Below are 16,583 nucleotides of genomic sequence, written 5' to 3'. Positions count from 1 at the left end.
CCTAAAATATGTAAAAGGCCACACTTAGTATATGTGCTGCCGAAGCGAGCACAAAAGGCCACACTTAGAGTTTCTGCAGATCTGGTAGTTTCTAACATAGAAGACTACCAAACTTCTGGTTCCTATCTGTTAGGAACAGTGTAGGGACTATAGATGTGTATCCACTGACATGATTACATATTCTTGAAGGCACACAAAATGTTCGTGTTGGTTGTTTGCTATATGAGTAGTAAAAGTGAAAGTTTAAAAATGTATACATTTCCTCTCAAAATACAACTTTTCCCCAAATAGAGTGGTAAAAGTGGAAGGACCATGCCAAACATTCTTGATGACATAATTGCTTCAGTTGTTGAAAACAAAATTCCACCAAATAAAGCCTCTAAAATAAATGTAAAACCGGAGCCAAAAGAAGAGCCTAAAGAGAGCAGAAAATCACCCATGGAGGAAAACAAATTATATAGTGATATACCACATTCCTGGATCTGTGAGCAGCATATTCTGTGGCTTAAAGATTATAAAAATATTAATAATTGGAAGCTTTTCAAAGAGTGTTGGAAACATGGACAAGTGAGTATTTTAAGGTGATTAGTGAAACTGCAACTGGTTGGATTGGAAGAAAGGGGAAAGATAGTACTTAACACGTTTGGAAGTAAAATATCAAAAACAAAAAGGTTACCAAAATTACTCTTTCTGAATTCTTATCTTTTGGGCCAGATTTATATGAATTAAAAGGAAAGTACTGATTGGTATTAATTTTTTAGCTATCAGTCTAGAGACTTTTAATAAAGCCATATATTTACAAAATACGCTACTTTTCTTTTTTACATTTGTATTTTAGTCCAGTTAACAGACTCCTATCTATAGAAGCATTTGCCTCAGACTAAAAGCGTAGATGTTTTTGCCTTTCATGTTCGTCTATAGAACATTTATTTATACATTAGTTCATCAAATCTTGAATGACATTTAATTCTGTTCAAATGAAAATTATTTTCTCTTTGACCAGAGTTTTCATAGAATGGGACTAATTTCAGATGGCAGTTTATTACATTAATGCAGAATCTGTGAACAGGGGGCCCTGGGTGGCTCAGTCGGTTAAACCTCTGCCTTCTGCTCAGGTCATGATCTCAGTGTCCTGGGATCAAGCCCCACATTGGGCTCTCTGCTCAGTAGTGAGCCTCCTTTCCCTGCCTCTCTCTCTGCCTGCTTCTCTGCCTACTTGTGATCTATCTCTCTCTGTCAAATTAAATAAATCTTTAAAAAAAGAAATTATGAACAAAATTAACAATTTGCATAATTTAGTATTTATGTTGTCTTTTTCTTTCTGGAAAACATCGTTTCCAATTTTATTTTACTTTCTTCATTCTGCAGGTAGTTATTGAGCTCCTCATAAAATCTGGCCTTTGTGCTGGCCATTAAGGATATAAAAATTAAGTCATATAAAAACAAGTAAGATGAATAAATTATTTTAGTGCAGTGGTTCTTAATCTTTTTAGGTCACTAATTCTTTTCACAGTGTGAAGAAAACTTGGTTCCTTTCTCCCCAGAAAAAATTCATACATATGTTTTGCACATACACAATATTTTGCTTTTTTTTTTTTTTTAAGATTTTATTTATTTGTTTATTTATTTGACACAGAGCGAGAGAGAGAGACACACACACACACAGTGAGAGGGAACACAAGCAGGGAGAGTAGGAGAGGGAGAAGCAGGCATCCCGTTGAGCAGGGAGCCCAATGTGGGGCTCAATCCCAGGACCCTGGGATCATGACCCGAGCCAAAGGCAGATGCCCAGTGTCTGAGCCACCCTGGCACCCCAATATTTAGCTTTTTGTTTCCTTTTTCTTCTTCCTCCTCTTCTTCCTCCTCCTCCTCTTCTCCTTCTTTTTCTTCTTCTTCTTCTTGGTGTTCTGGTTGGCTCCCCTTGAAGCCCTGATGCCATTGGCAGGTCATAATTTAGGCCACTTGATTTGTTATGTGCTTGAGCTGTCACATAAATATTTTAAGAAGTATGTTAAATACTCTAAGAACTTTGTTAAAGTGCTGTAAAAAACCAAAAGAGGCAATGACTAGGCTAGAGTACTAATTCAGAAATGGTAGTCTGAATTGATGCCTCAGGGGTTAAGTGAAATTTTTCTGTATGTGAACAAGAGGTTGGAAATAAACAAGAGCATCAGGTGTTTGGGGAACTGTTAAATAGTTTTGTTTGGAATATAGATAAAAGAGTTATGTGGGAGAATGGTAAGAAATGGTAGTTAGAGTTATGATTATGAGGAGCCTTTGTATATTACACTAAGAGTTTGAATTTTATCCTGTAGATGATAGTAATTGATGAGTCAAATTGACATATTAAAATAATTGATAGCAAAAGCAGATTGGAAGTTGAATTCGAGGTATAGGCAAGGGATCAAAATAGGAAGGTTTCTAGTATTTTGAGAAGATGATGATGTGATGGTAGCCTACGAATTCTGCTTGAGAATATTCTAATACACTAGCTAACTTGCCCCTCATTTTTTTTTTAACAATATGATTTACTGTTAGGAAGAGTGGCATCAGGGCTGTATAGCCACAATAGGGACTGGAAATTAATACCTGAATTGCCAACGATAGTTAATTAATTGCTGAGCCTATTTTTAGTAGTTGGATGTATTATTAGCCTGTTGAAGGGAAGTTTAATGGAGTGGTCCCCCAAGTAAGCCGTTAACCAGATTTAAGGTAATTTTGTTGTTTTTCTTTTCTTTTTGAGATATCGTTTGCGATAAGAACCCTAGCTAGGGTATTCTGCTCTATAGTTCCCGAAATAAAATTACCTTAATGAAGTTTAAGAAGACTTAATAAATGCCGTATTTTACAAGAGAATCTCAAGTCACAACTTTCTCTGTTTTCTATATCCCAGACTTTTGCTTCTAATGGAATTTTTAAAACCCAGAACCTTGGAGATAGTATATCAGATTGTTGTAGAGGTCTTTTTACATTAGCATTGGAGTTTTAGAAGCTTTAAATCTTCAGTTGTTAGTTTTTGGGTTAGAAAGCCTTGAGGGAATTCAAATTCATATGATTTCAAAGGAAAGATTTACTTTCAGGGAGTCAGCCATTAAGCTTGAAATGTAATGTTTTGCCTTATTGTGTAATATTTTTATTTATCATGATCCTTCTGGAGGTAAAGAACGTGTGTATGTGTTTTAAGTAATACAAATTATGTTTTAATATTTAGAGTAGCCCTTTAAGACTTTGTTCCTGAAAATTTACTACATGTTAATTTTAATTTTTTAAAAAATGGCAATGTATTTACATGGCATTCTCTCTTTACCTATTCTCATTGACAGTATATTATGTGTATCTTTTCAGGTCAGGGACTATTTTCAGAAGTCCCTTTTATTTTCACAATTTGTCATTAGTCCTAAAACTTAACATATTTCCTGTTTGTTGTACATGTGTATAAAATCGAATTTTGGAAGTGTTCATATACCTTTTAACTTCTCGATCTATTTATTTATTTATAAGCCTGCAGTGGTTTCTGGTGTGCATAAGAAAATGAACATTAGCTTGTGGAAGGCGGAGTCAATTAGTCTTGATTTTGGAGACCACCAAGCTGATCTCCTGAACTGCAAAGACAGCATTATTTCAAATGCCAATGTTAAGGAATTCTGGGACGGTTTTGAAGAAGTTTCAAGTATGTTGTTTTTTGTTTGTTTTACTGCTTTCTGAAACATAGCCCCCCAAAATTATAAATTGCAAACATGACTTAACAGATTTTTAATCTTTGAAACTTCTATATTACTTTGGCTAATAAAGAAGAGACAAATACTTGGAAACAAGAGACTAGGTCTTATTCCTTGGTTCTACCCCTAATATCCTTTGACCATAAATAAGTTATTTATACCATGTTTACTTATATCATATGGGGAATATTTTTGGCAACCCCATAAACCTTTGATATTAAACCCCATGTGTTATGTAAAACACTTAGAAAATTAAAAGTAAAAATGTAAGACTAGTTTCAATAACACTTGTAAACAGATTTTTAAAGGATATTTTTGCAATATTACAAATACCTAAATGCATAAGGAATAAAAGTCCTAATACTATGTAAGTACATAAGAAATTAAACTCAGTAAGCAAGCATTCATTAGATACATACTGTACAATAATCAAGTCATTCATTCCAAACATTCGTAAAAATTAAAAGGCAGAAATTACCTTTTAATAATAAACTGCATTCTTTATAGAACGACAAAAAACGAAAAATGGAGAAACAGTTGTTTTAAAACTGAAAGATTGCCCTTCAGGAGAAGACTTCAAGACTATGATGCCAGCAAGGTATATATTTTTAAAACTTATTATTTTAACTGTTGAGTTTTTGAAATTGTCTGAGATTATCCCCAGAAGTAGGATAAGGAACTACGTATTTTATTTCAGGCATTTTCCTTGCCAATTAAGAATAAATTAAGAACAAAACCCAATCTCTGTTCTCAGCAGGATAACGTCTTTATGTTAGGTCTGTAAAGGAAAACATGCTAATATCAAAGGATGCGGGGTACTGTTTATGACCTCCCTTCTCTTGATGCTTTTAATTTGCTATGTTTAGAGAAAGAATTGCAGTTTAGAATTCCGTGTCACTTCTGTTCTGTGCTTGTCCTTGTGTTAGGCATTCATTTAAACTAAATGAAGTCAAGGGAAGTGTTAATTGGCAGAATCCTTAAGGAAAAGTTTAAACAACCTGAAAATTTGTATTTGAAAATTTGTATATGAAGGCACCCAAGAAAGTTAATCTGTATTCAGATGAAGTCAATGTTGTTATTCTTCAGATACGAAGATCTTTTAAAAAGCCTACCATTGCCAGAATATTGTAGTCCAGAAGGAAAATTCAACTTGGCCTCTCATTTGCCAGGATTTTTTGTACGCCCTGATCTAGGACCCAGGTTGTGCAGTGCCTATGGTAGGTATATATTTGCATTTCTGTGAACTTGGAATTATATGACATTTTAACTTCTGTCCAAAGATAAATTGACTAGTGATTTTTAGGCTCTATCAAATCCATTTTTTAGTAATCCATTGAAGTCATCAGTATATTAGAAATTAATAGCCAATATAGTTAATAACTGAGTTATTTGAGTTAATAACTCAATATAGTTAAGTACTTGCTAATTCTTGCAAGTACAATTCTTGCAAAATATTTACATTTTCTAGTAATTTGATTTTTATGGAAATTTCTTGGATTGTGGCTCTTGGGGAGCAGGCTTTGGAACAAGGAAACTAAAGCTGAAATTACAATTAACAAATTTTCCTCGTAGAGCTGACTTTAGGGGGAATATCTAGAATATGGTTTCGGTCAAATAAAATTTTATAAAATTTTATACACAGGTGTAGCGGCTGCTAAAGATCATGACATAGGAACAACAAATCTCCACGTTGAAGTTTCTGATGTTGTAAATATTCTAGTCTATGTTGGCATAGCAAAAGGAAATGGCATTCTCTCAAAAGCAGGTAAAGAAACTTGAAGAATAATGGTCTTTGCAAAAAAACCAAATAACCATACACACTAGGATTTATTATCTAGAATGTCAGCCTCTGAGTAAACAGCAAAGATTGCAAAAAGAATTGCAGTGGATATAGGGATATTCTAATCTTTAACAGTGTTTGATTTACCTTTTTTCAATAAAACAAATTTTAATTTTAAAAATGAATATTTTTATTTGCTCCTTTCTTATCTTTAAATGTTCTGTTTGTGGAAATAAACTGTTAAGCTTACTTATAAATACTTTATTGGAGAATAGAAACTGGGTCCTGGGGTTCTGAGGATGATTAAGATTTAGTTTGTGCCTCAGACATCCATGTTTTCCCCTCTACTATCAGAGAGAGAAGGGATCTTTTCTCCAAAGTAGATAGAACCTTTTCTATCCATTGTAGAGGTTTTATATTCCATCCTCTAGTTTTCTTTCCAAAACCTTGTTCCATCTGCTATCCCCTTCTGTGTAAATAGGTCTTTAAACTTTTCCTCTCTGCTGGTTATTTTCTTCAGAATAGAAGTACACTCTAGACTGTTCAGAAGAAAACTTTCAAATCTCGTCTTCCTTGCCACCATCCTGTAGCTCCAGCCTTTGTAACAAATTCTTTGCTGTCTTTTGTCAGCTCTTACTCACATTTCAATTCTATGCACGTTGGCCTTAGACCTGCTGCCCCACTGAAATTACTTACAGCAGCCCTCACTAACAATCACAATTGGATAAGTGGTTTCAGTGGTTTCTTTCTGGTCGTCTGAATGCTTGCCCTTCTGAAATAAATGTACTGTCAATCACTGCCTCTTCTTCAGATACTGCACTTGGCTTCTGTGATATTACTCCCTAGTTCTTAACTAACGTTATAGAATCCCAGGCTTTCCTAGAGTCAGAGAATTTTTTTCCTACCTTTCTAGTTTACATGTACTTTATCTGAAATTCTATACATGACTCAACTACCATGTACATAACCAGCTCTGTATCTGGAGCGAAGGAGGTATCTAAAGCTTAGTGACTAGGTGCTGAGGACATGGGGGTTCCTATAGTATTCACTCTACTTTTCTGTATATTTGACAGCTTCCATAAAACACAACCTGAATTCCCCCAAAACTAGAAACTCATTTTTATACTGTTTCTTAGCTTCCTAAATTAACATTGATTATAATCGATAAACCTTCACTTCCTCCACTCCCAAGGATTTGAGAGTCAGGTACACTTGGGTTGTAGTCCTATCTCTAATACAGAAAGTATGACTTGTGGTTCAGATTATCTTTTCAAAGCTTGTGACTCCACAGAGTTCATTATCTCTTTTGTGCCTCATTGCACTTTTTTCAAATCAACCCCTTTCGCATTTGTTCTATAATACAGAATTTATACCTGCTTTTCTCCTCTACTAATCTTTCATGTCCTCAAATGCTGAGCCTTTGTTATTCATCCTTATTCCTGCTCACCGCCCAACATCATTGTAATCCTATGGCTGTCTTTATCTGAAGCTTTTGCCACTCTATAGATGATCACCAAGAGAGTGTTTTAGGGTAAATGCCTAAAACCTGAAGAAACACCCGCTTATTTAAAGCATATGCTTTTTCCTCCACCTACCTACCTGTCTCCCTGGTAAATTGCCTCAAAGTGTGGCTCAATGTCATCTCCCTCCCCCTAGAGGCCTTCATTTAAAAAAAGCTTTCAGAACACCTGGGTGGCTTAGTGGGTTAAGCCTCTGCTTTTAGCTCAGGTCATGGTCTCCGGGGTCCCCAGGGATTGAGGCCTGCATCAGGGGCTCTGCTCAGTAGGGAGCCTGCTTTCCCCCTCTCTCTCTGTCAAATAAACAAATAAAATCTTCAAAAAAAAATAAAAAATGAAAAATGTTTCCCCTACCCCAATAATCCCCCTCCTCCTTTTTTTTCTTGATTTTGTACATTTATTTTGCGAGAAAGAGACCATGAGCAGGGAGAGGAGCAGAGCAAGAGAAAGAAGCAGACTCCCTGCTGAGCAGGGGGTCTGATGGGGGTCCTGATCTCAGGACCTACTGAATAAAGAAATCCTTGCAATCAACTTTAAACTTAAGAAAGAATTTACTGTTACAAATTAGGAAACATTTCATGTATTCTTTGTAGCAAGCAATAAATTTACTCTGAAAAGAACCTTTCTTTAAAATGTTCGCTGTAGTTGGGGCACCAACTACACTCAGGTCATGATCCGCTCAGGTCATGATCTCAGGGTCATGAGATTGAGCCCCAAGTCAGGCTCCACACTGAGCTGGTGCTTGCCTACTTAGCATTCTCTCTCTTCTTCTCCCTGTCTGGCCCCCCCCCCATCAGCCCCCAAAATAAAATAGAGGTTATGATCCTTGCCTACCTTACTAAGTAGTTAGTAGTAGCCATGAAAGTCTTGTTTAAGTTCAGAAATGGTGTATGAGTACAGATCACTATTACGACCACCTCCTTAGGACAGGAAGAAAGTTGATGAAGTTTGATTTAGAAACCCTTGAGTTTTTAGTCTCTTGTTCCTTGGTTTGCAGAAGACAAATGATCTGGGAAAGTTACCGTTACTCTGTCCCTTGTTATGCATGGTCAGTGTTTTCTGTTCTTTAACAGTTTAACTGGGTTTACTTCCTCTTTAACTAAGAGTCCTGATCTAGTCTGGCACTGTTCTGCTCCCATAGATCTATTCTAGGATACTTGGCTTTCTGGTGGTCTTAAATGACCAATTTGAAAATATTCTCCTATGTTTCAGGAATACTCAAGAAATTTGAGGAGGAAGATTTGGATGACATTTTAAGAAAACGATTGAAGGACTCAAGTGAAATACCTGGTGCTCTGTGGCATATTTATGCAGGGAAAGACATTGACAAGATAAGGGAATTTCTTCAGAAGGTATAAATTTAGGTCGCAAATAGTTTATCTCTTTACCTTGAGCCAAGGACTTAGTAATTTTTAATGTAACTTAATTTGGCATTCAGGAATATAGGATCATTAGGTAATTTTTACTTCAAAAGAGGAGGGAACTTCTTACTATTGTTGTAAGTCAAAAGCTCCTTTCTCTTGCTCCTTTTAAAGCCCTTTTCATGTTGAGGTCTTTGAATGGCAACTTCTTCTCAGTTGCTAGTGCTCCCCTGTCTCATATAACGAACTAATCTGTTGATGAGTCAGAGGTTACCCTTATTGAAAAGTGGTGAAAATTATAGGATATAAAAATATGTCATAGAAACATCTAAAGAAGGTAGGATCTTTTTTTTTTATTAATAGTTTGGCTCTTGACACAGGCAGTAATTCTGCTCCTAACCACATCAATTGCTCTGTTACACTTATTTGAATAGACTGAAATTTTGAGTAATCATATCTTAGTTTAGTTGTTAAACACTGAATGAAACACATTAATTTAGAATGATTAGTTCAATCCTTTGCTCAAATATTTGCTAAATATGCAATTACAGGCATTTCTCTCAAGGGGCCATCATTGCTGCTTTTCTCATTAATACTGCATTTTCTTTGAGAATGGACTTAAGGTTTATCTCTGTTCAGTATGAAGTAAAGAAGCTGTAGCTCTGTACCTCTTGTCTTATCTCACAATACCTACCAGTATTTTAACTTAAAATGTTATAAATTATGCTTTCTAAAGCAGAATGGTTAATTCACTGGTTTAGTAAAAGGATCCCTTGAAATTGATTTGTCAGAGATTAGAGGGTTAGCAATATAAAGATATTTATCTTTGTACTTACATTTTAAAAAAAAAAGCAAGATCAGGAAATGTTCATGTTCATACATACGGATAGTTTGGCTTTTGACAAAAAAAGCTACTAAGCTAAGCTTTTCCTAATCTCTGTGCTATACTGTTGAAACAATTATAAAGAAGAAACCAAATGGATGGAAACTTCATGGTGGATGGAAGAGCTGAGAAGGTGGTAGTATGATTCACTTTATTTTTTTATTCTTTTTTAAGATTTTATTTATTTACTTACTTATTTGACACACAGAGAGACCTCAGAGAGGGAATACAAGCAAGGGGAGTGGGAGTGGGAGAGGGAGAAGCAGGCTTCCTGCTGAGCAGGGAGCTTGATGTGGGGCTTGATCCCAGAACCCTGGGATCAAGACCTGAGCCGAAGGCAGACGCTTAATTGACTGAGCCACCCAGGTGCCCATTATTAACAGCCCATTTATTAACAGGATCTCAGTGTGCAGTATTGTTTTAATATCCCTTGGCTTTTCAGATTGTCGTAGAATATTATTTTCTTTAACTTAAGCACATGTATCGTTCCATGTGATTCTAAGAACAAAAGATGATTATTGCAAAGAAACTGGAATTTATCTGAACAGAATCTACCATTTCCCTTACTTAAAGTTGAAGTGTATATTTTCATTTTAATCCATACTACAGATTTCAAAAGAACAAGGCATTGAAGTTCTCCCAGAACATGATCCGATACGTGACCAAAGTTGGTACGTGAACAAAAAGCTGCGCCAAAGACTTCTTGAGGAGTATGGAGTTAGGACCTGGACTCTCATTCAGTTCCTTGGTGACGCCATTGTTTTACCAGCGGGAGCCCTTCATCAGGTACACAAGAACTTATCCTTCACGCATCTATTACTGAAGGAACCGATTTTGAAAAGGAAGTCCTGATAAGTAAGAGAATGACCTGCACCCAGTTTGCTTTCATTAAGAAACCACAAACAAACAAAAAAAAAGAAACCACAAACATAACTTTCCATTGCTTAAAGAGATCTGACACGATTAAATGCTTTGAGAACTTAAATTGGTTCACATGAGCCAGATTTCCATATTTATATTGTTTCCACTTAGTGGATCGAAATCTTTTTTTTTTTTTTTTTTTTTTAAGGAGGAAAAAGAGACATACTATATATTTAGTTCTCAGTAGAGAGACTTAGCACTTAAGTATTAAGACCTGAGATCACACATTTTCTAGGCACCAAACTGAGCAGAATGAAGTGTTGGCTAGAACGTTCCATAACATAGGCTTTTAGTGTAACTCCTGCCTTGTTTGCTAACATAGCAATATTGTGTCCAAAGAAAGATGATAATGTAATTTTTATAGCTATTGATCCACAAATTTTAAGAAGTAAAATAAACACATTCTCTTTGTTTCTGTGGCTTGACTCTGTGGACCGGGAAAAAAGGCATAGAACAGATAATGGGCATGGAGGATTGGATTAAAAGCATACAGTGGATTTTGATAAATAGACTGGAGCTACCACACACCAGCTTAGCCCTCATAGTAGCAGAGTGTGCAGAGGAAATCCAAGAACCCCGAAAGCTAGTTACCCTCAGAGTTGGTTCCCCACCTCTTCTACCACCTGATAGTTGAGATGTATCAGATGTGTGTCCTTTTTTTTTTAAAACCAAGGAATGTTTTCCACATTTTATATAACTATATATGCAATTATTGCCTGTGCAGCATTGTCACACCATTATGTAATAGCACAAATATTCTTTAAGTGATCATATTTGCTTAGTTTTTAACATGTCAAGCTCAGGGTTAGATTTATCATTCTTAGATATCAAATAGCATTTATGACAGTAAAATACAAACATCATAATAAATATACCTGTTTCATGACAATAACTTCCTAGAGGAAAAAATGTGTTAATTATACTAAGTTTAATGCATTATTTATGTTAAATTGTTTTATTGTCCCATGGTCTTACCTGATCATTTCAGAGATGTATCATTAATGATTCAAGTTCCCACATACCATTTTTTTGCCTTCTAGTCTCTTATCAGAAAAGAGCTTATCAGAAAAGAGGTGTAAAACACCCTCAATGAAGTAGCCTATTTAAGAGAATAGTACATTTTGTACTACTTTGTAAATAGAAAGAATTTTTTGATAATATAAGACAGGTTCCCTTGAAAATCCTTTTATATTTAACTTACCCAATATTTATTTTCTTAAAGTTAAACTGGACAGTGCAGTTTTTAAATTGAGGTATAATTTTAGTGTGCAGTTCTTTAAGTTGAGAACTGTATAGTTAGGTAACACAACAAAATACCGAACACTTAGATTACTCCTAAAAATTCCCTCCTGCCTTTTTTTAGTCATCTCTCATCTGACATTCCTACAACTACTTAGTTTTCCTCCTATAGTTCTGAGATTCATCCATTTTTTTGTGTATACATTACTTGGATCCTTTTTTTTTTTTTTTTTTTTTTTAAATAAAGATTTTATTTATTTAACGGACAGAGAGAGATCACAGGTAGGTAGAGAGGCAGGCAGAGAGAGAGGAGGAAGCAGGTTCCCGGCTGAGCAGAGAGCCCGATGCGGGGCTCCATCCCAGGACCCTGAGATCATGACCTGAGCCAAAGGCAGAGGCTTAACCCACTGAGCCACCCAGGAGCCCCTGGATCCTTTGTATTGCTGGGTAGTTGTTCATTATACAAATGTAACAATTTCTTAACCCATTCACCAACTGAAGAACATTTGGGTGTTTTCCAGCTTGAGACAAATAATAAGTAAAGCCACCAAAAAATTTGCATATAGGTTTTTCTGTGAACATCGATTTTCATTTCATTTTGATAAACAATAAGTGATGGTGGGATGCCTGGGTGGCTCAGTTGGTTGGACGACTGCCTTCGGCTCAGGGCGTGATCCTGGAGTCCCGGGATCGAGTCCCACATCGGGCTCCCAGCTCCATGGGGAGTCTGCTTCGCTCTCTGACCTTCTCCTCGCTCATGCTCTCTCTCACTGTCTCTCTCTCTCAAATAAAATAAATAAATAAAAAATCTTTAAAAAAAAAAAAAAAACAATAAGTGATGGGATTTCCTGATCATAAAATAAATGTATGATTAACTTTATAAGAAACTGTCAGGTGGTTATCCAAAGTGATTGTACCATTTTCTATTCCCCAAAGTAGTATATGTGAGTTCCATTTCCTCTGCTTATTGCCAGTTTTGTTTTTAAACATTTGAATAAGCATGCATTGGTATCACATTGTAGGTTTAAGTTACTTTTTCTTAATAACTAAGTATGTCTAGCATCTTATCATATATTTATTTGCCATCATCCATATATCTATGTTGGTAAATCTGTGTTCAAATATTTTATACATTTTTCCAGTTTCATTTTCTTTTTTTTGAGTTTCGAGTATTAACTACAATACTTTATAAGCCCTTTATCTAATATGTACTTTGCAAATATATTCTCCTAATCTGTGGCTTGTCCTTAAATTTTCTTAATGATATCTTCCAAAGAGAGGTATTTTCATTCTGATGAAGTTCAGGTGATCAGTTTTTTCTTTTATGTATCATACTTTTATTGTTGTATATCCAAAATTGCTGCCTAGTCCAAAATAGTAAACATTTTCTCTTACATTTTCTTTTAAAAGCTTGATTGTGGTTAGTCTTAAATTTAGACCTATAATCCATTTTTAGTTAATTTTTATACATTGTGCAAAGTATGTACCAAGGTTCAATTTTTGGGGGAGTATGGATAGTTTAGTTGTTTTATGCTGTCTCAATTTTTATTTTGAAATGTAAGGGGCCCCTGGGTGCCTCAGTGGGTTAACCCTCTGCCTTCGGCTCAGGGATCATGATCCCAGAGTCCTGGGATCGAGCCCCTCATCAGTCTCTCTGCTCAGCAGGGAGCCTGCTCCCCCTACCCCCCCGCCTGCCTCTCTGCCTGCTTGTGATTTCTGTCAAATAAATAAATAAAATCTTAAAAAAAAAAAGAAAGAAATGTAATAAAGTGACACAATTTTTAAGAATCTAAGTAGTACATATGGACATTGGGGACGGGTATGTGCTATGGTGAGTCCTGTGAAATGTGTAAACCTGATGATTTTAGAGACTTCTACCCCTGGGGCAAATAATACATGACATGTTAATTTTAAAAAAGAATCTAAGCGTTACAATAGGCTTCACAGTAAAAATTCAGTCTCTTCCTCACCTTTGCCTCCAGTTGCCCTCCTGCAGAAGCCGTCTGTGTTTACCAGAGATTCCGTGCCATGTACATGTCTCTTTGCTATTGCTTTTTTGTCGGTAGAGAGCCATGTTTTCTCAAAATAGTAGGCATAGCAATCATGTTAAAAAGTTTCGTTCACATAATTCTGCTCAAAGCTTCACAAGGTCCTGAATGATCTGTATTTTTATCTTGTTCAAGTCTCACTGCCTTTCTTCATTACCTTTCTTCCCAATTTCCCTCCTTCTTACTTCTCTTTGGCCACCCTGCCCTCTCTTTGGTTTTCACATACACCATGCAAGTTTCCTCCCCAGGGCCAATGTGCTTGCTAATCCTTTGGCCTAGAATTCTTTTTTCAGATCTCTATAAGAGATCTCTGATTGCTTCTTCACATTCTTTAAAGGTTTATTTGCTCATATGTCACCTTCCTCAGTGAGGTCTTCCTTAACACCCTAGTTTTAAAGTGCAAATTGTAAATTGTGTCTCCCAGTTCCCTGTCATCTTCCCTGCTTTATTCCCCATTTCAATCATCACCTTCTAATATTATTCATAATTTATTTACCTTGTTTATTGTCTTTTAATCCCCACCTGGAATATAAAGTTCATGAGGACAGAGTTTTATGGGTTTTTCATTGCTCTTTCCCATGTTTAGAATAATGCGCTTAAATATTTGTAAGTCCTGACAGCCTGAAAATATGTTCTCATACACAACATATTTTTGCACAAATACAGATAAAAACAAAGTTACAGCTTTACATAATTTATATGTATTGTGCTCTTTGTACAAACATGTAAATTTTGGCCTCTTCATGTGTCTTCCGGCCCCTTCAAAAAGTTTACTTAGGTTGGAATCTAACTTCCAGTTACGACTGTATACGTAAGTATATAGGAAAACGTGCTTTCTTTTGAGATATATAGAAATATCACTTAGATTCTAGAGAGCAAATTTCATTTCTAGAGTATAAAAGATGTTATACTTAAATACAGCATGTATAACCTAGATTGGCAAATTCTATTCTGAGCTCTGCTACTAACTTGCTGAGTGTTCCAAGACCACTCTGCTGCATATTTTGGCATAGAATTGCCAGCTATAAGCACAAAAATTTCTGTCTTTTCCTTATGTGGTGTGATAATGACAGCATGGTTATTTGTACTCTTTTGAAAGGGTGTTGTCCATGACTCAGAAGTGATGATAATGTGGTTTTGAGAGAGAATTAAAAGGAAGTACGAACTCTATGTTCACAATATTAACTTGCATTTGAGATGTAATTATTTACAACTTACTTAGTCTTTAGAGGTCCTGAAAGCTTTTCATTGATGACTTCACTTCCAATAGACTGTAGGTAGCCCTTAAAATAAACCCAAAGTCTAAGTGTTTCTCGTGTGTTGGCATACATCAGGATTTCCTAGAAGATTTGATAAAACAGATTGCTGGATCCTACCCCCAGAACTTCTGATTCAGTGGGTCTGCGGGAGTGACCTGAAATTTTACATTTCTAACAAGTCCCCAGGTGATGCTTACAATACTCTCTGAGGACCACACTTCAAAAACCATTAGATGGAAAGTCCTTACAAATACAAGGCCCTATCAAAAAATGGTTTTGACCAGATATGATACATTGTATTCTTTGGTTTGTCACCCGTGAGCACTTTGAGAAGCCACACTGAGGGAAAGTATCCTAGCCACAACCCTCCATATATTAAGAACAGTGGCAGGCTAATCTTCTTTTGGCAAACATGAGTGAATCTGTGGAACCCCACTATATCACCAGATGGAGCAGGTGGACCCTGACCTCCAGGATTTACTTTGTCTTAACTCTAGTACCCTGATGTCCTCAGTGGCCTTCATTTTATTTGTTTATTCATTCATTCATTCATTCATTTTAAAGATTTTTATTTATTTGAGAGAGAGCAGGGAGAGGGGCAAAGGGAGAAGCAGACTCTCCACTGAGCAAGGAGCCCGATGTGGGACCTGATCCTAGGACCCTGAGATTATGACCTGAGCCGAAGGCAGATGCTTAACTGCCTGAACCACCCAGGCAGCACCCCAGTGGCCTTCATTTTAAACAGCAGCCTTTTTTTTTTTTTTAAAGCCACAAAATCTTTTTAGGATAAATTTGTCCTTAATTATTTATCTTAATTGATTATGCTTGGTCACCCATAGTTTATAATATTGCTAACTTGTGAATTTTCGGCATTCATAATGCTAAAAGAACTTCCAGCAAAATCTTTCACTCTAATTCTTAAAATTATACACACTGATGTACATGGCAAGAGTCACATTCTCTTAACACTACCTATTTATGATTACAGTTGATCCCACAGGCAAGTATGAATAAAACAGTCTGTCAACGAAGTGAAATGTAAATGAATCAAAGATAGCCAAAAAAAGGAATTAGTGGAATGGGAAGTTCAAATGGGTTCTACTTTTAAGACTGAACCCTGTCTCTTCAAACTGTAAGCCTTTAAGCAAAATATTATCAGGTTGAGGTCATTAGAAAGCACAATACCATTTTTAAGCACTAATAAACGTCACAGTTCTGAAAGTGATTTACTTAAAACAACCATGAACTGGCAAAAACTGACAGAATCAACTTTTTTAGAACTCTGGAATCAAATCCAAATTAACATCAGTTGGGAGACTGTTCCGTGAAGAAAAAGGCAGCTGATTTGGGGCATTTAAGGAAATCTCTGACCACTGAGATAGCAGAACAGACTTCAGTGATCACACCCAACAAGGAACACAGCCTTTGCAAGAATAGTGTGGGAAAGTAACAAGAAATGGATGGCTACAGCCTTGTCCAATAATCAGCAGCAACAGTGAGGTAGAGAGAGAATGTGATTTCCAGTGACCACATTATAATGTTCCTGTGTCCAGTTTTCAGCAAGAAGGGATAATAATCAGCAGAAACTGTCCCTGAGGAAGCACAGACACTGGACTTACTAGACATAGACTTTCTTCCAACTGTCTTAAATGTACTCAGCGAGTTAAAGGAAACTGGTGAAGAAAATCAGGAAGGTAACATATAAACAAAATTAGGATATCGATGAAGAGACAAATTATAAAACAGTAGAACTAGACATGCTCAAAGAAAGGTACATGCCAGAACTTTTGAAGGACTTAATCCCCACAGCATGTTCACAGAAGTGAAAGACATAACAAGACAGGACATTTGGAAAC

The 16,583-nt window shown here is 36.1% G+C and overlaps 1 protein-coding gene across 5 annotated transcripts in view; it reads left to right on the top strand.

The window, feature by feature from the left end:
• The window catches only part of JMJD1C (jumonji domain containing 1C), a 315,974-nt gene that overhangs the window by 296,109 nt on the left and 3,282 nt on the right, over positions 1-16,583 (top strand). For all 5 annotated transcript variants that reach the window (XM_044239615.1, XM_044239611.1, XM_044239613.1 and 2 more), the window contains 7 exons: positions 292-567; positions 3,502-3,670; positions 4,227-4,317; positions 4,806-4,936; positions 5,362-5,484; positions 8,229-8,368; positions 9,870-10,046. In XM_044239615.1, coding sequence (XP_044095550.1) covers positions 292-567; positions 3,502-3,670; positions 4,227-4,317; positions 4,806-4,936; positions 5,362-5,484; positions 8,229-8,368; positions 9,870-10,046 — 1,107 coding nt within the window. The remainder of the gene's footprint in view (positions 1-291; positions 568-3,501; positions 3,671-4,226; positions 4,318-4,805; positions 4,937-5,361; positions 5,485-8,228; positions 8,369-9,869; positions 10,047-16,583) is intronic.

This window comes from Neovison vison, chromosome 2, assembly GCF_020171115.1.
Source record: "Neovison vison isolate M4711 chromosome 2, ASM_NN_V1, whole genome shotgun sequence".
In the NCBI taxonomy this organism is placed as follows: Eukaryota; Metazoa; Chordata; class Mammalia; order Carnivora; family Mustelidae; genus Neogale; species Neogale vison.
The sequence above is the reverse complement of the archived record's forward strand: the minus strand, read 5'-3'. Positions and strand labels throughout refer to the sequence as shown.